General features: G+C 42.6%; 1 protein-coding gene across 1 annotated transcript in view; it reads left to right on the forward strand.

The window, feature by feature from the left end:
• Nucleotides 1-22,586, forward strand: part of LOC120053604 (nuclear receptor subfamily 5 group A member 2-like) — a 40,865-nt gene extending 18,279 nt beyond the window's left edge. Inside the window, exon 2 of the mRNA XM_039000745.1 lies at nucleotides 19,119-22,586. Coding sequence (XP_038856673.1) covers nucleotides 19,119-19,366 — 248 coding nt within the window. The 3' untranslated portion in view covers nucleotides 19,367-22,586. The remainder of the gene's footprint in view (nucleotides 1-19,118) is intronic.
• The last annotated feature ends 382 nt before the right edge of the window (nucleotides 22,587-22,968 follow it).

A 22,968-nucleotide genomic window follows, 5' to 3' on the forward strand; every position in this document is an offset into this window, starting at 1 on the left:
AACCTGATGAGAAATAGAAGCCAGACTCAACTACAGTCCGATCCACTACCAACCTGATGAGAAATAGAAGCCAGACTCAACTACAGTCCGATCCACTACCAATCTGATGAGAACTGGAAGGCAGACTGAACTACAGTCTGATCCACTACCAATCTGATGAGAACTGGAAGGCAGACTGAACTACAGTCTGATCCACTACCAACCTGATGAGAAATAGAAGCCTGACTGGACTACAGTCCGATCCACTACCAACCTGATGAGAAATAGAAGCCAGACTGGAATACAGTCCGATCCACTACCAATCTGATGAGAAATAGAAGCCTGACTGGACTACAGTCCGATCCACTACCAATCTGATGAGAAATAGAAGCCTGACTGGACTACAGTCCGATCCACTACCAACCTGATGAGAAATAGAAGCCTGCACTGGTCAGTAACCATAATAAAAGGTGTCTGGCAGCCTAGCACCTGGGTATTAATAATGAACATGTTTGAAATAGGACAAAAATAAGCACCCATCAAATTATTTGATTATTATTATGTCTGTTTGGACGCAGTAGAATTTAACGCAGACTCTTAACTCTCCCTCCAGACGACAGGTAGAGAAGTACGACAGCGAATGTCCTGTAATCTTTGTCCGCTTTGTCCGCATCAACATACTGCCCAGTTTTAGTGGGCCATGCAGGGGCCACACTGAGTAGACAAATGTCCTGTAAAGTTCTCAGTAAAACAAATATTTTCCCTATCTCCCCTCTTCCTCCCCTCTCCTTCCTCTCCTCCTCTTCCTCAGCTCTCCTTCCTCTCCTCCTCCTCTTCCACCCGCCAGGTATGATTTAGGGGTGCGTGAGCTACAGATGTTGGTGCAGGGAGAAAGTGTTCCTCTCCCTCCTAGACCTCCTAGACCTTACAAGCCTGTCAGTTTATTATAAAACAGGAAAGCAGAGGGACACTTGCAGTTTCTGTCTTATCGATCGGTGAAATAGATTCTGTGATGAATGAGGGTTCGTGCTGCAATAGATCTGATAGGTTGGAGGACATCCTCCGGAAGTTATCATAATTACTGTGTAAGTCTATGGAAGGGGCTGAGAACCATGAGACTCCTAGGTTTTGTATTGAAGTCAATGTACACAGGGGAGGTCAGAATCTAGCCTCCGGCTACACCATGGTGCTACCCTACAGAGTGCTGCTGAGGCTACTGTAGTATAGTTTTATCTAAAAAGGATACCTTGTTTATTTTTAAATGAAATTCACCGAGCAGGATGGTCCTCCCCTTCCTCCTCAGAGGAGCCTCCACTGGTGTGTGTTCTAGGACTTAGCCACGCCCACACTTGGACATGATATTATGAAGCTGTCTTGGAGCAGTGGTGGCGCCTGCCGTTGGGGTCACTTGGACATGATATTATGAAGCTGTCTTGGAGCAGTGGTGGCGCCTGCCGTTGGGGTCACTTGGACATGATATTATGAAGCTGTCTTGGAGCAGTGGTGGCGCCTGCCGTTGGGGTCACTTGGACATGATATTATGAAGCTGTCTTGGAGCAGTGGTGGCGCCTGCCGTTGGGGTCACTTGGACATGATATTATGAAGCTGTCTTGGAGCAGTGGTGGCACCTGCCGTTGGGGTCACTTGGACATGATATTATGAAGCTGTCTTGGAGCAGTGGTGGCACCTGCCGTTGGGGTCATTGGTGTCCATAGGCATTTGTTATTCCAGGCATTATTTAGAAGTGTAAGACTGTTCACTTCAATACTGTGGCCAGTGTTATAGGAGATGGACATACGAGAGTTTCCTCTGCCAAGTAGTCGGCTCTGTCTGTTATACCCTCTCTCTGATCCCTCATTCCTGATAGCGTCTTTCAACTCACTGTCTTTGCTATTGCAAATCACCCGAGCCAAAACTGGTGTGATCAGGAAAACGATTTCTGACAGATTTGCAATACTTTTCTCCTTCAGTGCAGCTCCTGACAACCTATCAATAACAAAGCAAGAGACCCTGATTGATTGAATATTGTATTTGTTTTTCTCCATACGAGTTGTTTCTTAGATTCCCCCTGTTATGCTGTTTTTAATTTATTTTATTATTTACACCCTTCGCTACACGGGAAAGACTCAATGAAGCAATGCTCTTGTAAATCAAGCCGACATCGACAGGAAACGACCAAACATGCCATGTTGCAATACCCCCCCGAGGTACAGGAGACCACGGTGACCAACGAAGCCGAATACATGACCCTCCAATTTACACTAAAGTCAACTCCCACGTCACGTGACAGGGGACTAAAATCACAAACAGAGAGAGACAAAGAGAGACAGAGGGAGAGAGATAAAAGGTGTGAAAAAGATACAAATACAACCACTTCCTTTAGTCAGCATTCTCCCCTTTCTGTTCCATCATCAAACAGGAAGAAGAGGGGGAACAGGATGTGTGAAGAGTGAGGAAAAAGAGAGAGAAAAAATGACACTATGGATTAACTGTCCTTCGCACAGAAAATATACATCCCCCGGCACTCTTGTTGAATTATTCATTCAAATTTTGTCCGAAAAAGAATGAGAGAAATATATTGATTGGAGCTGGCCATTAATGGTCTCATTAGGTGTCGAAGTTTACACTGGGCAGGATTTCTGCTGCTCCGGGAGTTTAGGGGGAGAGGGGGATACTTGACCCCCCAATGATTTTCTGTCACTTTATCATAAACAAGGAGGTTTTGACGTGCCCCCGCTCTCTCTCTCTCTCTCTCTCTCTCTCTCTCTCTCTCTCTCTCTCTCTCTCTCTCTCTCTCTCTCTCTCTCTTTCTCTCTCTATCTCTCTCTCTCTCGTGCGCATGTAATTAGCCGGGACAGTGGAAGTACATGCTGAATGCAAACCAGTTACTCCCCTCACCAGCGTCATCACCCGAACCACCAATACCCATCGGCAAGAGAGAAGGGAAGGGTAGGAGAGAGAATGGGAGGGGGGAAGAGGGACAGTTTGTTGTTTGTTCTTCATATGAACTCCTTACCAGTCTCCTCCTCCTCAAAACTTTAAAGACTAAACACAGGTTACATCAGAAAGACAACAAATGAACAACGTTTTGAAAAGTTTTTTCACAGCAAGGCACATTTGCATAACAACGTATACCTTTACATTTATTTTACCTGCTTTTTATAAAAACAAAATCACATTTTGTTTCCTTCTGTCAACACAATTGCTGCCTAGCATTTGATTATTTTCAAAGTGGCCAATTGATTGGGCTTGCTAGGTTAGTATTAACTCTAACCATGTAGTGCTAGATGTGTTAGCGCTAACCATGTAGTGCTAGATGTGTTAGAGCAAGCTATGTTAACTAACCATGTAGTGCTAGATGTGTTAGCGCTAGCTGTATTAACTAACCATGTAGTGCTAGATGTGTTAGCGCTAGCTGTATTAACTAACCATGTAGTGCTAGATGTGTTAGCGCTAACCATGTAGTGCTAGATGTGTTAGAGCAAGCTATGTTAACTAACCATGTAGTGCTAGATGTGTTAGCGCTAGCTGTATTAACTAACCATGTAGTGCTAGATGTGTTAGCGCTAGCTGTATTAACTCTAACCATGTAGTGCTAGATGTGTTAGCGCTAGCTGTATTAACTCTAACCATGTAGCGCTAGCCTTGTTAGCGCTAGCTGTGTTAGCGCTAGAGGTTAATAACAGCTCATTGAATTCTGATGGCATTAAAGAGGTGAGAGAGCACAGGCTGGGGAGTGGGACTGTGCCCTAAAAGGTCGACTCATTGAAAGACACTTTGTTCCGCCTGGAGAGGGGATAAAGAAGGGAGGGAAGGGGGGACAGAATGGGTGAGGAAGGGGGGCCAGAAGGTTTGAGGACGGGGGCCCATGGCTAATGCAAGTAGTGGAGTTGACTGTGCCCTACCTGGCAAGGGAGGAAGGAAAGACAGGGAGATTAATTAAGATTCCAACGATGCAAAGTGTGTGTGTGTGTGTGTGTGTGTGTGTGTGTGTGTGTGTGTGTGTGTGTGTGTGTGTGTGTGTGTGTGTGTGTGTGTGTGTGTGTGTGTGTGTGTGTGTGTGTGTGTGTGTGTGTGTGTGTGTGTGTGTGTGTGTGTGTGTGTGTGTATTATTGATTACACACTGTCTGGTTGAGTCTGGTTGGAGTGGGGTAGAATTGGGCATTGGTGTCATTTTGAATAGTGCAATGCATTCCCAATTCTCTCATTCAAATCTTCTCCTCTCCTTTTAAGGTAAGAAAGAAATATTGAAAGTGTTCGAATCCCTAGCCGACTAGGTGAACAATCTGACAATGTGCCCTTGAGCAAGGCACTTAACCTTAATTGTTCCTCAATGTCGCTCTGGATAAGAGCGTTTGCTAATTGACTAAAATGTCAAATCACTGAACTATCCCTTCAAAGCCCCCCATGCAGTCTTATTTTTTTTTTAATAATCACTGTACGTAATCATTTAATGAAAATAAATCCAAAATATATTTTTCATAATTTATTTCCCAGATTTCCCAGAGGGCCCTTGTCCAGACAGCCATGTGCTCTACTGTTATCAGCCAGCGGTACAGTGGAGCGTGACAGTGTTGGCAAAGAGTGTGTGTACTGTATATACAACCTTGTATCTTTATGGCAGATCAATGGCGACGGCCCATTGGAGGAAACAAGGAAGTGTAGAACATGTTTGTGTGTGCGTGTGCGTGCATGCGTTTCAGTGAGTGGGTATGTGTTTCAGTGAGTGGGTATGCGTTTCAGTGAGTGGGTATGCGTTTCAGTGAGTGGGTATGTGTTTCAGTGAGTGGGTATGCGTTTCAGTGAGCGGGTATGTGTTTCAGTGAGCGGGTATGTGTTTCAGTGAGCGGGTATGCGTTTCAGTGAGCGGGTATGCGTTTCAGTGAGCGGGTATGTGTTTCAGTGAGTGGGTATGTGTTTCAGTGAGTGGGTATGTGTTTCAGTGAGTGGGTATGCGTTTCAGTGAGTGGGTATGTGTTTCAGTGAGTGGGTATGTGTTTCAGTGAGTGGGTATGTGTTTCAGAGAGCGGGTATGTGTTTCAGTGAGTGGGTATGCGTTTCAGTGAGCGGGTATGTGTTTCAGTGAGCGGGTATGTGTTTCAGTGAGTGGGTATGCGTTTCAGTGAGTGGGTATGTGTTTCAGTGAGTGGGTATGCGTTTCAGTGAGCGGGTATGTGTTTCAGTGAATGGGTATGTGTTTCAGTGAGTGGGTATGCGTTTCAGTGAGCGGGTATGTGTTTCAGTGAGTGGGTATGGGTTTCAGTGAGTGGGTATGCGTTTCAGTGAATGGGTATGGGTTTCAGTGAGTGGGTATGTGTTTCAGTGAGTGGGTATGCGTTTCAGTGAGCGGGTATGCGTTTCAGTGAGTGGGCATGCGTTTCAGTGAGTGGGTATGCGTTTCAGTGAGCGGGTATGTGTTTCAGTGAGTGGGTATGCGTTTCAGTGAGTGGGTATGTGTTTCAGTGAGTGGGTATGTGTTTCAGTGAGTGGGTATGTGTTTCAGTGAGCGGGTATGTGTTTCAGTGAGCGGGTATGCGTTTCAGTGAGCGGGTATGTGTTTCAGTGAGCGGGTATGTGTTTCAGTGAGTGGGTATGTGTTTCAGTGAGTGGGTATGCGTTTCAGTGAGTGGGTATGTGTTTCAGTGAGTGGGTATGCGTTTCAGTGAGCGGGTATGTGTTTCAGTGAATGGGTATGTGTTTCAGTGAGTGGGTATGCGTTTCAGTGAGCGGGTATGTGTTTCAGTGAGTGGGTATGGGTTTCAGTGAGTGGGTATGCGTTTCAGTGAATGGGTATGGGTTTCAGTGAGTGGGTATGTGTTTCAGTGAGTGGGTATGCGTTTCAGTGAGCGGGTATGCGTTTCAGTGAGCGGGCATGCGTTTCAGTGAGCGGGCATGCGTTTCAGTGAGCGGGCATGCGTTTCAGTGAGTGGGCATGCGTTTCAGTGAGTGGGTATGCGTTTCAGTGAGTGGGTATGCGTTTCAGTGAGTGGGCATGCGTTTCAGTGAGTGGGTATGCGTTTCAGTGAGTGGGTATGCGTTTCAGTGAATGGGCATGCGTTTCAGTGAGTGGGCATGCGTTTCAGTGAGTGGGTATGCGTTTCAGTGAGTGGGTATGCGTTTCAGTGAGTGGGTATGTGTTTCAGTGAGTGGGTATGTGTTTCAGTGAGCGGGTATGCGTTTCAGTGAGCGGGTATGTGTTTCAGTGAGCGGGTATGCGTTTCAGTGAGTGGGTATGTGTTTCAGTGAGTGGGTATGTGTTTCAGTGAGCGGGTATGCGTTTCAGTGAGTGGGTATGTGTTTCAGTGAGCGGGTATGGGTTTCAGTGAGCGGGTATGCGTTTCAGTGAGTGGGTATGCGTTTCAGTGAGTGGGTATGCGTTTCAGTGAGTGGGTATGCATTTCAGTGAGTGGGTATGGGTTTCAGTGAGTGGGTATGCGTTAACCGGTATTTGTGTGTAGAACATCAACAGTTCCCGTCAGTGGAAACAACATGCAGTGTGTGTACAGCGCTACTCACCCAGTGACTCAGCAATAGAAACATCTCAGCAGTAGAAACGTCACCACACTGGGCCGTGGAGTTGACCGTGCGGACATTGCCCTCCTCTTTCTGCCCTGTTTCCAGCATCAGCCGCCCCCCCCCCCCCCCCCCATACACACACGCACCTCACCGTCCCAGGGCCGCCTCCTTCCCACCTGGGTGCTGGGGGTCAGTGGGTTCCCTGACAGGACCGCCCCCCTGCCTGATTGGACCCGTCCTGGAAGTCAGGCCAGCAGGTTAGCAGGTGACTTGTCTAGTTAGATAAAAGGTACAAAAAAATGATGAATACAGGAATGATTGACAGCAGTGATTTCATAGTCATATAGTTCCACACTGAGTGTACAAAACATTAGGAACACCTGCTCTTTCCATAACATAGACTAACCAGGTGAATCTTGTTAAATCCACTTCAATCAGAGTATATGAAGGGGGAGTAGACAGGTTAAAGAAGGATTTTTAAGCCTTGAGACAATTGAGACATGGATTGTGTGTGTGTGCCATTCAGAGGGTGAATGGGCAAGACAAAATATTTAAATGCCTTTGTGGTATGGTAGTAGGTGCCAGGCGCACCGGTTTGAGTGTGTCAAGAAATGAAACCCTACTGGGTTTTTCACGCTCAACAGTTTCACTTGTGTATCAAGACTGGTCCACCACCCAAAGGACATCAATTGTGGGAAGCATTGGAGTCAACATGTGCCAGCCACCCTGTGGAACGCTTTCAACACCTTGTAGAGTTCATGCCCAGACGAATTCAGACTGTTCTGAGTGCAAAAGGGGGTGCAACTCAATATTAGGAAGGTGTTCCTAATGTTTGTTATGCTCCGTGTATCTCACCGTTTTAAAGATGCAAAGTTGTCACTGCAGTGATAGCCTAGAAGTAGAATGGAGAGGTCATGTGATTCCTAGCAGGGATTGGTCATTTTATTAAATGTAACCTTAATTTAACCAGGAAAAGACCCTTGAGGTTAGAAACCTTACTCCCCTGAACGGCACTAACAGATTGGCTCATTGTTCACTCACACATTTAGTTGCTTGTAGGACACATTGTTATGTAAGCTTTATTGACAGTTATTTTTATGACTAAAGTATTGAAGATTAGGTGATGAATATCATATTTGTTTGTGATGTATGTGTTGATTGCTATAGCCCAAAAACAACCATTTGTAAATACTGTTTCTCTTGATATGAATCCGTCCTGTTCTTCTTGTCCTTTATTTTTATTTTTGTCATTCATATGTTTAGTAACAGTTCTACAGCAGAAATGGTCAGAGAGAAAAACGCTTACCCCTGGCAGTGTAATTTCTTGGTCAGATGCGTTCCTAACCAGAGCACCCCCCCCCCCCCCCCCCCCCCGCCCCACAGTGTGTGTAACATAGATCGCTTGTCAAATGAACCAGTGTATTCCACAGGACCTCAGGGTTTCCATCTGTGCACTGAGCGTGGTGCTGGAGTATACTGGGCTGATTGATAATTAGTCCCTTAGTGACTCAATGGAAGGAGAGGAGGAGAGGAGGAGTGGAGGAGGAGAGGAGGAGAGGAGGAGAGGAGGAGTGGAGGAGGAGGAGAGGAGGAGAGGAGGAGTGGAGGAGGAGAGGAGGAGAGGAGGAGTGGAGGAGTGCTCACCGTGGTACTTAGCTCCAACCTGACTTTTGGGCTAGGGGTAATCAGAATGATTCAACAATACAACCTCCCTTCATCGCCACGGCATCATCAAGCCCTCTTTCTCGCTATTGATGAATGACGAAATTGGGGATAATTCCTTGCACTGCAAACCTGTGGGTTTGCTTGCAGGAGAAAAGAGATCAAGCTATTGTCATCGATCATCAGTGTGCTTTGTTGAGCCCCTTTCATAATTTTTTTCAAAAGGAGCCTGACAAGAATTAGCAATTAAAATGTGCTTTTTTTTTGCAAAACATTTCTCTAATTAGCCTTACAGAGACATTGGGCTGTAAATCTCTGTAGTTTTGGGATGCACACACACACACACACACACACACACACACACACACACACACACACACACACACACACACACACACACACACACACACACACACACACACGCACGCACACATGCACACATGCACATACGTACACCTAGAGCAATGTCTTACAATAAAACCATGGAAACATTTCATGTGTTTGCCAGTGATCAAGCTAACTGTAACGGGGTGAGTGACTGGTTGCCGGGAAGTCAGGCGCAGGAGAGCAGAGATGGGTGATAACAAGAGAACTTTAATATACACCCTGGCCCAAAGGCACAGGCAAAGCAGCACAAAGCACAACCACGGTAACATGAACTGGATTAAACAAAACAAACAAACCTAGGTTTGAGACAAACCTAGCGCAAACCAGCCTGTAGCATAACACCCTACACGAAGAACAATTCCACACACAGACATGGGGGAAACAGAGGGTAATATTCATTTAGTCTGATGAGGGAATGTGAACCAGGTGTGCGGGAAAACAAGACAAAACAAATGGAAAATTAAAGGTGGAGCGGCGATGGCTAGAAAGCCGGTGACGTCGACCGCCGAACGCCGCCCGAACAAGAAGAGGGACCGACTTCTGCGGAAGTCGTGACACTAAGCCTGTCTTGTCCCCTCTGAATCATCGAGGTCACATTTATAACAGACAATGATACAGCGTATTGTCAATCGAGATTGTCCACATATTGTCAAAATAGTCACCATATTGTCAGTGTCTTCATCAAGGACAGCTGGGTTGTGTTCATTAGGCACCAAACGGAAGAAAATGGATTGAAACACCTGGACTTTGTTTTTTGTATCCTAATGCAGTGGTTACCAAACTGTGGGACGGGACCAAGTTGTGGGTCGCGGCCGTGATCCAGGTGGGTTGTGGGATGACATTTTTGTGCATCGCAATTTTTTAAATATTTATGTTGTTTAAAAAAAAAAAAATCAGGATGGAAAAACGCATTCAGTGTTACTTTCTATTTGGTTTTAGTCATTTAACTTCTCTAGGATAGGGGGCAGCATTTTCACGTTTGGATGAAAAGCGTGCCCAGAATAAACTGCCTCCTGCTCAGTCCCAGATGCTAATATATGCATATTATTATTAGTATTGGATGGAAAACAATCTGAAGTTTCTAAAACTGTTTGAATCATGTCTGTGACTATAACATAACTTATTTGGCGGGCAAAACCCCGAGGACAAACCATTCAGATTCTTTTTTTTTGAGGTCACTCTCTTTTCAATGAGTTTTCATTGGGAATCCAGATTTCTAAAGGACCTTCCTGCAGTTCCTATCGCTTCCACTGGATGTCAACAGTCTTTAGAAATTGGTTTAGGTTTTTCCTTTGAGAAATGAAGAAGTAGCCATGTTCAGAATGAGGCTTCAGTGAAGTGTACTGTTTGTTAGAGGCGCGTGACCAGAAAGCATGCTATACATTGTTTTCCTCCGGTATTGAACACAGATCATCCCGTCTTCAATTTTATCGATTATTTATGTTAAGAAATACCTAAAGTTGTATTACAAAAGTAGTTTGAAATGTTTGGACAACGCTTACAGGTAACTTTTTAGATATTTTGTAGTCACGATGTGCAAGTTGGAACCGGTGTTTTTCTGGATCAAAAGCGCCAAATAAATGGACATTTTGGATATATATCGACGGAATTAATCAAACAAAAGGACCATTTGTGATGTTTATGGGACATATTGGAGTGCCAACAGAAGAAGCTCGTCAAAGGTAAGGCATGAATTATATCTTTATTTCTGCGTTTTGTGTCGCGCCTGGAAGGTTGAAATATGATGGTCTGTGATTGTTAGCTGGGGTGCTATCCTCAGATAATAGCATTGTTTGCTTTCACCGTAAAGCATTTTTGAAATCTGACACGTTGGCTGGATTCACAACAAGTGTAGCTTTAATTTGGTATATTGAATGTGTGATTTCATGAAAGTTAAATTTTTATAGTCAATTATTTGAATTTGGCTCTCTGCCTTTTCACTGGATGTTGGCCAGAGAGGTATTAAGCAATACTTTTTTTTAAATTATAGACTATAATCTTTGAGAATATACAATCACCAAAATAAAAGCTAGACATTCAGGCCCTCGTTGATGTTGTGATAATGTTTGAGCGTAAGAACACAGCATTAGCAATGTCAAAATGTGTAGAATTATAGAACATTTTCTTTAAACTGCAACATTTTCTCTCAGCTCCAAAAATGAGGGCCTTGGTGTTCTTGATCAAGGCCCAGACAGACTTCAGCCCATTGGCACGGCCCTGTTTGATTCAGAAAAAAACCCTGCATTCTTACAAATAATTCATAATTACACAATAAATGTATTCAAATTGGTCACAAGAGACCATACTGAAGTCTACATTCAGTTAAATGTTTTGAAGAAGAGGTTATTCGTCTATTTTTTAACTTGTGTTTTTTCACCACTCGACCCTTATGGTGGGTCGCAACTCAAAAGACACCTCAATTTTTGGGGTCGCAAAGCAAAAAAAGTTTGGAAAACCCTGTCATAATGAACTCGACCCTGAAAAAGTGATATGGGAAACAGTGCATACATCACCACAGTCCACACATAATTTAGTCTCTATGCTATGTCCATATTGGGACAGAGTCATACATCCACTTATGTATGTCCTAATATGTACACCGTACTTCACAGTCCTATTTTCTGTTGACCGGGTCAATTGGTTTGAGCTCATTTGGGAGCTGTTGATGGGGGGTCTGACAGACAGAGCACAGAGTGGCAGCAGGCAGGAAAAAGCATGTTGTGTTTGTTTGGAGGGTCTTTTGTCAGTGGCAGAGCCCTCCTCTTAGCCTTATTTAGCCTTTCTGTGTCACATAGGGGTCAGTGTGAACACACACACAGGCACACACACACACACACACACACACACACAAACACAGGCACCCACACACACAAGCACACACACACACACACACACACACACACACACACAAACACAGGCACCCACACACACAGGCACACACACACACACACACACACACACACACACACACACACACACACACACACACACACACACACACACACACACACACAGGCACCCACACACACAGGCACACACACACACACACACACACACACACACACACACACACACACACACACACACACACACACTGTAATAGAGCAGTGCAGCGCATCATAGTCATCATCATAGAATCATCATCATCATAGAATCATCATCATAGAATCATCATCATAGAATCATCATAGAATTATCATAGAATTATCATAGAATCATCATCATGGAATCATCATCATCATAGAATCATCATAGAATTATCATAGAATCATCATCATAGAATCATCATAGAATCATCATCATAGCATCATCATCATCAAGTTAAACAGTTAACCAAAGGTCTACCCAGAGTATTTGCATTGACCCCCTTTTTTTACGCTGCTGCTACTCTCTGGTTATTATCTATGCATAGTCCCTTTACCTCTACCTATTGTACATGTACATATACATATTACCTCAATTACCTCGACTTACCTGTACCCTCACACATTGACTCAGTACTGGTACCCCCTGTGTATATATATATAGCCTCAATATTGTTATTTTATTGTTTAATTTTTTTTTAACTATATTTTATTTTATTATACATTTATTTTTTGTAGAAAATATTTTCTTACATACTTAAAAAAAATAATCTGCATTGTTGGTTAAGGGCTTGTAAGTAATCATTTCACGGTAAGGTTGTTGTGTTCGGCACATGTGACAAATACAATGTAATTTGATTTGATTTAATATTAGTGGTGGACGTGGTGAGTTAAGACAATCAGAAATCAGATATCCCCAAATGTGCAGCAGGCCAGATACTTCCATGTGTGCTCAGAGTCAGACGCTCCCTCAACGTTATCAGGACAGAGAAACCAGACACATACTCATTGCTTACATGGAGCACTCAAAACAAAAGACAATTTTTTTTTTTTTTTTACTAAACTCGTAAATTATGTTGATGAAATAAACCAAAGTGTAAGCAGGTTATGAACTTTGCAAACAACATTTCCACTCTGAGAATGAAAACGGTCGGCTAAATGACTGTAATTAATACATGCTGACTATATGTTCTGACTGGCCAAAAAACAGTAGGACATATCATAGCCTTGTAAGCATTAGATACATGTTAGCATTAGATACATGTTAGCATTAGATACATGGTAGCATTAGATACATGGTAGCATTAGATACATGTTAGCATTAGATACATGGTAGCATTAGATACATGTTAGCATTAGATACATGTTAGCATTAGATACATGGTAGCATTAGATACATGGTAGCATTAGATACATGTTAGCATTAGATACATGTTAGCATTAGATACATGGTAGCATTAGATACATGTTAGCATTAGATACATGTTAGCATTAGATACATGTTAGCATTAGATACATGTTAGCATTAGATACATGTTAGCATTAGATACATGGTAGCATTAGATACATGTTAGCATTAGATACATGTTAGCATTAGATACATGGTAGCATTAGATACATGGTAGCATTAGATACATGGTAGCATTAGATACATGTTAGCATTAGATACATGGTAGCATTAGAATCATGATAGCATTAGATACATGTTAAATCAAAATCAAATAAAATGTATTTATAAAGCCCTTCTTACATCAGCTGATATATCAAAGTGCTGTACAGAAACCCAGCCTAAAACCCCAAAGAGCAAGCAATGCAGGTGTAGAAGCACGGTGGCTAGGAAAAACTCCCTAGAAAGGCCAAAACCTAGGAAGAAACCTAGAGAGTAACCAGGCTATGAGGGGTGGCCAGTCCTCTTCTGGCTGTGCCGGGTGGAGATTATAACAGAACATGGCCAAGATGTTCAAATGTTCATAAATGACCAGCATGGTCAAATAATAATAATCACAGTAGTTGTCGAGGGTGCAACAAGTCAGCACCTCAGGAGTAAATGTCAGTTGGCTTTTCATAGCCGATCATTCAGAGTATCTCTACCGCTCCTGCTGTCTCCAGAGAGTTGAAAACAGCAGGTCTGGGACAGGTAGCACGTCCGGTGACCAGGTCAGGGTTCCATAGCCGCAGGCAGAACAGTTGAAACTGGAGCAGCAGCACGGCCAGGTGGACTGGGGACAGCAAGGAGTCATCATCCCAGGTAGTCCTGAGGCATGGTCCTAGGGCTCAGGTCCTCCGAGAGAGAGAAAGAAAGAGAGAAAGAGAGAATTAGAGAGAGCATACTTAAATTCACACAGGACACCGGATAAGACAGGAGAAGTACTCCAGATATAACAAACTGACCCTAGCCCCCCGACACATAAACTACTGCAGCATAAATTCTGGAGGCTGAGACAGCAGGGTTCAGGAGACACTGTGGCCCCATCCGATGATACCCCCGGACAGGGCCAAACAGGAAGGATATAACCCCACCCACTTTGCCAAAGCACAGCCCCCACACCACTAGAGGGATATCTTCAACCACCAACTTACCATCCTGAGACAAGGCCGAGTATAGCCCAACAAAGATCTCCGCCACGGCACAACCCAAGGGGGGGCGCCAACCCAGACAGGAAGATCATGTCAGTGGCTCAACCCACTCAAGTGACGCACCCCTCCTAGGGACGGCATGAAAGAGTACCAGTAAGCCAGTGACTCAGCCCCTGTAATAGGATTAGAGGCAGAGAATCCCAGTGGAGAGAGGGGAACCAGCCAGGCAGAGACAGCAAGGGCAGTTCATTGCTCCAGTACCTTTCCGTTCACCTTCACACTCCTGGGCCAGACTACACTCAATCATATGACCCACTGAAGAGATGAGTCTTCAGTAAAAACTTAAAAGTTGAGACCGAGTCTGCGTCTCTCACATGGGTAGGCAGACCATTCCATAAAAATGGAGATCTATAGGAGAAAGCCCTGCCTCCAGCTGTTTGCTTAGAAATTCTAGGGACAATTAGGAGGTCTGCGTCTTGTGACCGTAGCGTACGTGTAGGTATGTACGGCAGGACCAAATCGGAAAGATAGGTAGGAGCAGGCCCATGTAATGCTTTGTAGGTTAGCAGTAAATCCTTGAAATCAGCCCTTGTTAACAGGAAGCCAGTGTAGGGAGGCTAGCACTGGAGTAATATGATCAAATGTTTTGGTTCTAGTCAGGATTCTAGCAGCCATATTTAGCACTAACTGAAGTTTATTTAGTGCTTTATCCGGGTAGCTGGAAAGTAGAGCATTGCAGTAGTCTAACCTAGAAGTAATAAAAGCATGGATGAATTTTTCTGCATCATTTTTGGACAGAAAGTTTCTGATTTTGGCAATGTTACGTAGATGGAAAAAAGCTGTCCTTGAAACAGTCTTGATATGTTCGTCAAAAGAGAGATCAGGTTCCAGAGTAACGCCGAGGTCCTTCACAGTTTTATTTGAGACGACTTTACAACCATCAAGATTAATTGTCAGATTCAACAGAAGATCTCTTTGTTTCTTGGGACCTAGAACAAGCATCTCTGTTTTGTCCGAGTTTAAAAGTAGAACTTTTTCAGCCATCCACTTCCTTATGTCTGAAACACAGGCTTCTAGCGAGGGCAATTTTGGGGCTTCACCATGTTTCATTGAAATGTACAGCTGTGTGTCATCCGCATAGCAGTGAAAGTTAACATTATGTTTCCGAATGACATCCCCAAGAGGTAAAATATATAGTGAAAACAATAGTGGTCCTAAAACGGAACCTTGAGGAACATCGAAATGTACAGTTGATTTGTCAGAGGACAAACCATTCACAGAGACAAACTGATATCTTTCCGACAGATAAGATCTAAACCAGGCCAGAACTTGTCTGTGTAGACCAATTTGGGTTTCCAGTCTCTCCAAAAGAACGTGGTGATCGATGGTATCAAAGGCAGCACTAAGGTCTAGTAGCACGAGGACAGATGCAGAGCCTCGGTCTGACGCCATTAAAAGGTCATTTACCATCTTCACAAGTGCAGTCTCAGTGCTATGATGGGGTCTAAAACCAGACTGAAGCATTTCGTATACATTGTTTGTCTTCAGGAAGGCAGTGAGTTGCAGCGCAACAGCTTTTTCAAAAAAAATTGGGAGGAATGGAAGATTCGATATAGGCCGATAAATTTTTATATTTTCTGGGTCAAGGTTTGGCTTTTTCAAGAGAGGCTTTATTCCTGCCACTTTTAGTGAGTTTGGTACACATCCGGTGGATAGAGAGCCGTTTATTATGTTCAACATAGGAGGGCCAAGCACAGGAAGCAGCTCTTTCAGTAGTTTAGTTGGAATAGGGTCCAGTATGCAGCTTGAAGCATGTATGTTAGCATTAGATACATGGTAACATTAGATACATGGTGACATTAGATACATGGTAGCATTAGATACATGTTAGCATTAGATACATGGTAACATTAGATACATGGTAGCATTAGATACATGGTAACATTAGATACATGGTAGAATTAGATACATGGTAACATTAGATACATGGTAGCATTAGATACATGGTAACATTAGATACATGGTAACATTAGATACATGGTCGCATTAGATACATGGTAGCATTAGATACATGGTTGCATTAGATACATGGTAACATTAGATACATGGTAACATTAGATACATGGTAACATTAGATACATGGTTGCATTAGATACATGGTTGCATTAGATATATGGTTGCATTAGATACATGGTAACATTAGATACATGGTAACATTAGATACATGGTCGCATTAGATACATGGTAGCATTAGATACATGGTAACATTAGATACATGGTAGCATTAGATACATGGTAACATTAGATACATGGTAGCATTAGATACATGTTAGCATTAGATACATGGTAACATTAGATACATGGCAACATTAGATACATGGTAACATTAGATACATGGTAGCATTAGATACATGTTAGCATTAGATACATGTTAGCATTAGATACATGGTAACATTAGATACATGGTAACATTAGATACATGGTTGCATTAGATACATGGTAGCATTAGATACATGGTAGCATTAGATACATGGTAGCATTAGATACATGGTAGCATTAGATACACGGTAGCATTAGATACATGTTAGCATTAGATACATGGTAGCATTAGATTCATGGTAGCATTAGATACACGGTAGCATTAGATACATGTTAGCATTAGATACATGGTAGCATTAGATACATGGTAGCATTAGATACATGGTAGCATTAGATACATGTTAGCATTAGATACATGGTTGCATTAGATACATGGTAGCATTAGATACATGGTAGCATTAGATACATGGTAGCATTAGATTCATGGTAGCATTAGATACACGGTAGCATTAGATACATGGTAGCATTAGATACATGGTAGCATTAGATACATGTTAGCATTAGATACATGGTTGCATTAGATACATGGTAGCATTAGATACATGGTAGAATTAGATACATGGTCGCATTAGATACATGGTCGCATTAGATACATGGTAGCATTAGATACATGGTAACATTAGATACATGGTAGCATTAGATACATGGTAACATTAGATACATGGTAACATTAGATACATGGTAACATTAGATACATGGTAGCATTAGATATATGGAGCCTGTGTGTGTGTGTCAGTAGCAAGGAGGCTGATCATTTCAGTAGTGTTGGCTGGGCGGGGTGGGAGGGCTGTTCTTAGTGTGTGTTTCAGCCCGACATGACAACCCCATCACTTTCTATTAGCACGGAGAGAACAGGGCCTCCCAGAGCTCAACCTGAGTGAGCTCATTAATATGAAGTTGGTCCCCCCTTTGCTGCTATAACAGCCTCCACTGTTCTGGGAAGGCTTTCCACTATATGTTGGAACATTGCTGCAGGGACTTGCTTCCCTTCAGCCACAAGAGCATTAGTGAGGTCTGGCACGGATGTTGGGCGATTAGGCCTGGCTCGCAGTCGGCGTTCCAATTCATCCCAAATGTTTTTGATGGGGTTGAGGTCAGGGCTCTTTGCAGGCCAGTGAAGTTCTTCCACACCGATCTCGACAAACCATTTCTGTATGGACCTCGCTTTGTGCACGGGGGCATTGTCATGTTGAAACAGAAAAGGTGCTTCCCCAAACTGTTTGCCACAAAGTTGGACGCACAGAATCATCTAGAATGTCATTGTATGCTGTAGCGTTAAGATTTCCCTTCACTGGAACTAAAGGGCCTAGCCCAAACCATGAAAAACAGCCCCAAACCATTATTCCTCCTCCACCAAACTTTACAGTTGGCACTATGCATTCGGGCAGGTAGCGTTCTTCTGGCAGCCGCCAAAGACAGATTCGTCTGTTGAACTGCCAGATGGTGAAGCGTGATTCATCACTCCAGAGAATGCGTTTCCACTGCTCCAGAGTACAATGGCGGCGAGCTTTACACCACTCCAGCCGACGCTTGGGATTGCGCATGGTGATCTTAGGCTTGTGTGCGGCTGCTCGGCCATGGAAACCCATTTCATGAAGCTCCCGATGAACAGTTATTGTGCTGACTTTGGTTCCAGAGGCAGTTTGGAACTCGGTAGTGAGTGTTGCATTCGATGACAGATGATTTTTATGCGATACGCGCTTCAGCACTCGGCGGTCCTGTTCTGTGAGCTTGTGTGGCCTAACCACATCACGGCTGAGCCGTTGTTGCTCCTAGACGTTTCCACTTCACAATAACAGCACGTACAGTTGACCAGGGCAGCTTTAGCAGGGCAGAAATTTGACGAACTTACTTGTTGGAAAAGTAGCATCCTATGACGGTGCCACGTTGAAAGTCACCTAGCTCTTCAGTAAGGCCATTCTACTGCCAATGTTTGTCTATGGAGACACAGCATGGCTGTATGATCGTTGTTATACACCTGTTAGCAACGGGTGTGGCTGAAATAGCCAAATCCACTAATTTGAAAGGGGTGTCCACATACTTTTGTATATAAAATGTACGTCACACAGAAGCTTTTACAGATTTGATTCCAATTCCAAATGTTGTCGTACATGTCCATACAATGTAACTCCATGAGTACAGTTGTCTAGGTGTTTCATTTTAAAATGGGGAAGGATGAGTCTTAAAGAGTCTGCGATTGGCTGTAATGCTGACCTATATAATTCATATACTCCTGGGGAGAGACTCTCAGAGGATTTTTTTTTTTTTTCTTCTCATTTCATTCTCTTTCCATCTTATTCTCGTGAGGATCCGGAGGGGAAAATATACAGGGGGTGTGAATTTTGAATCTTTTTTTTTAAAATTCGGTCTTTGATTAAAAATCATCCCAGAGTACCACGTTGCTCCCTTTGTTTCAGTCTCTTGATCAGAGCATTTACTAAGGGTTGAAAATGTCCATCTTATCTACATTTTATGTGAACTAAACGTAAACATGATGTTGTGATGTCGCCCATTTAGTTTCTTTGGCTACTTTCCGTGACTGACATGATAGACACTTCAATAGTTTCATTAAGGTGTACGTTTAGGGCACGTTTTAGGACCTCAACTCAGTCTAAGGGTATCATGTGATGTCTGCAGGTTTGCGTCTGAGAAATAATTGATAAACGTAAAACCACTATTTTGTTGATATTGACAATTTCAGTTACCTCAACATGCTAACCACCGTTTCCTATTCTCCCCTCTTCCTCTTTCCAGACGTGAAGAACCTGGAGAACTTCCACCTGGTGGAGAGCGTCCAGGAGCAGGTGAACGCGGTGCTGCTGGACTACGTTATGTGCAACTACCCCCAGCAGACAGACAGGTTTGGCCAGCTGCTCCTGCGGCTGCCTGAGATCCGGGCCATCAGCCTCCAGGCCGAGGAGTACCTCTACTACAAGCACCTGAACGGAGACGTGCCCTGCAACAACCTGCTTATCGAGATGCTACACGCCAAGAGAGCCTGATGAGACTGCAGATGGGATCCTGATCATTTGGCTGTTTTGTTGGTTCGGACCAAGTCCTTACCTGCAGAACAGAAACCGACCCAGAACAGACTCCTCCCATGTTAAAGTTAGACTTAGTGATTCTGGGGCAGGAGGCATCCGTCCTTCTCATTTATCGTAAAGACATGCAGAAATGGACACCCACACTTCCACATGCTGTGCACACACATACACACACACACACACGCGAGCACACACATACAAACACATTTAGGCACACACTCACACACACACACGCGTTCAAATGCATACAATATGCATATATATTACACACACACACACACACATCCCTTCACTCTAAGACAGATGCGTCTGGAGCTCTGGGTAAATCTTCCAGAGACGGAGAGAAACAGCTGAAATGCTTGAGAACTGTCCATTTGTCTCATGGGACATGGAAGATACCTTTTGTCTGTTTTTAATAAAAACACAAACCATCAAGGTGATACAAGGACCAACGGACTGTAACTGAAGGAACAAAACCAATGAGTATTCTAAACCTCTCACACTGTTAAAGGGTTTTGAGCAACGACGAGAGAGAGAGAGAGAGAGCCAACCACCTTATGATCACAGACCCTATGATGTCTGTGGTGAGGGCTTCAAAGGGGAGCAGGGATTTTGGCTGAAGGAATTTAGAGCACTCTTTTTTTAGACTGGCCCATGGTTGGCAGGGTTGGTAATGTATTGGGCTGTATTGGGTACTGTATTGGGCAGCCCAGAGCAGCCTGTCAGCTGGGCAAGAGTCTCTTTTCGTCACCTGGTTCAAAGACACACAGTCTGCATGGCTAATAGGCCAGACAGACAGACAGACAGCAATAGAAAACAGCTGAAAAGGTCAGACCCTGACAGAGACTCATATGATGGTCAGTAAGTATTTTTTGATCCCTCGTTAAAAAAATAAAAATAAAAAAACCACAAAGAACAAAATGTATGAAAACTTGACAGAACAAAAAAAGATAAGATATAAAAAAACATTTTAGAAAATGGCAGTTATTTCCTCCTCTTGGTCATTGATGCTCCTCTTTGTAACCACCCTATAATCTCCCTCCAACCTTCCCAAAACGGTTCTTTACATAAGTAAAACACATTTTACACACCATAGATAAGTAATTAGAAAATAATTTTATGGTTGTACCCCCCAGGAGGAGAAACTCTGCCTTTTGTCTGAACAGACCAAAGCTTGCTGCAGAACATCAAACAAAAATGTAACAAAACCTTAACTATCAGTATTATAAATTTGTGATGTCACAGTCATGTGAGTCTTGCCTTATTTCATTACCATGCTAGCTAACCGTGCAGATGTGAATGAAATTATGTACAAATATATATAAAGTATTAAAGGTTATATACATTTTAAAAATTCAATAATTCAAGATGTGTTTACGTTCAAGCTGTCCCGTGGAAGAGAACTGTGAGGAAGTAAATTGCAAAGCAATGATTTACAGAAAAAAACAAAAAACACAAAATAGATTCTGGTGTGCTTTCTTTGGTGTGTACAGTGTTATACCGTTTATTTCTAGTTGTTTCTTTAACCAGTACTTAATTATGTTGTGAGACACAAAAAATCAGAAAGGAATCTCACTTAAAATGTCATTTCTAACAGTTTTTTTCTGTTGGCATTCAAATGTTTTTGCATACTGTGTAAGAGTTTCGGGCACTTGTTTTTTGTTGAACTTTTTAAAATTATTTTTCAATGTTCTACCTTTCGGTATATGTCACTGGTTACGCTTAAAAATGAAAATAACTTATTGCATCTTGGTTTTGTCCTTTTGTGTGTTATAAGCACAAGGCGACAAATCCAAATATATTTGTTTAGTGTTGCATGTTATGTTTTTTTACTTATTATCGATGCAGTTCAGGAACAAAACAATGATCTTCATAATGATCTCCGTAATTTAGTTTTTATTAATTGTCTATTAGGAGTCTGAGCTTTAAATTAGAAAAAATACACACCTCTCCAAATATATTTGGACAGTGAAGCGAAAATGTAAAATGTGTCTTTTTACTCCATCATTCTTTTATACTAAAACAATTGCTCAGAGAAATATATTTTGTCTAACAATTAATAATACATTGTTTTATAAAAAAACTAGGGGTCAAAATTATCTTGATCAAAAAGGTACCAATAATGATGGACCTGACTGTATGAAAATACCCTCAAATAAAAGCTGACTGTTCTGTCGCCTTACATTAAACATTTTATCTAAAATCTAAAAGGCTGGAGTATTGATACAAATTTTAAAATGTAGCTTCATTGTCTCAATAAATATGTAGGGGAGTGTAATTATTGTATTTAAGTTAATGGGTATGACTGACACTGTCCTTGCATCAGTTGTTTCGTATTGAATTTCAACTAGCTTCACATTTCTGTGCCGTTTGTTCTATACCAAAGACGGCATTGGTCCCGTGAGCTGTGCTTACCTGTGATGTGTTGTAACTGAACGAACAAACAGCTTTTCCCCCCAGCCGTCCAGATGTTTGAGCTGTGGTTACCTGTGATGTGTCGCAATTGAACGAACAAACAGATTTTCCCCCCAGCCGTCCAGAAGTTTGAGCCGTGGTTACCTGTGATGTGTCGTAACTGAACAAACAGTTTTCCCCCCCCCCAGCCTACCTGAAGTTTGGCATTTTGTAATGTCAGTTTGTAGAATTATATTACTGTTGTCTTACACACTTTTACCAAACACTGACTTCATAAGGTCCCCAATCATTTGTGATACACACAAACCTGTCAAGTATATATTGTATATGATCGTCTGCATTTAAGTCATCGATGTCAAAATCGATCAAGTCTTTTTAACGATGCACTATGGTGAAAAACAAAAACACTGATATTGAAAAACAACACTCAAATATACATTTATTTTAATGTTTTTATTTTTATATTTGTTTTGGCATGAATCTGCTTCCATAATTAACTGTGTGTATTGATTGACCATCTCTATCAGTCCATTCTCATTCTGCGGGTTCTGGTAAAGTTCTGCAGCTGCCTTGGATGTCCTCAAACACACGCACCACTCTTGAACGTGCTGACCCTCTACTTGTCTATGACCCCCCCCCCCCCCCCCCCCCCCACCGCGCTGCCATACTGCCACCCTTTCATGTCACTTCCTGGTCTGGGGAGTTCTTTCAAAGCTGATGGACTTTTTCCTCATATTTCAATAAATAATTATATGCCAACAACGCCTTGTAGGTGACTCTCTCATCCATTATTTTTTTTAAACACAGTAATGTTATTTCAATCAGAATGCACCATGGTTGATTTGCTGGGGAAGTGTTTAGTTGTATTCTCAGTAATTTTAAGGAAACATGCAGCATTTTGTACGATGAAAAACATTTTGTAACAGTGAAGAGTACAGTATGTATATTTTCAAACCAATCATTTGAAATCTTAATTTCAACACACTACTTGGTAAGAGAAAATGCAGTCATATTCTTTTGATTTATGCTTTGAATTCTCTTACCGTTTTGTTACCTAGTTAGTAACACGCTCATCATTCAAAAACGAACAAATTATATGATATACACTGAGACGGGTAAGTCTATATAGACACTGAGACGGGTCA

Source organism: Salvelinus namaycush, chromosome 9, assembly GCF_016432855.1.
Source record: "Salvelinus namaycush isolate Seneca chromosome 9, SaNama_1.0, whole genome shotgun sequence".
Taxonomy (NCBI): Eukaryota; Metazoa; Chordata; class Actinopteri; order Salmoniformes; family Salmonidae; genus Salvelinus; species Salvelinus namaycush.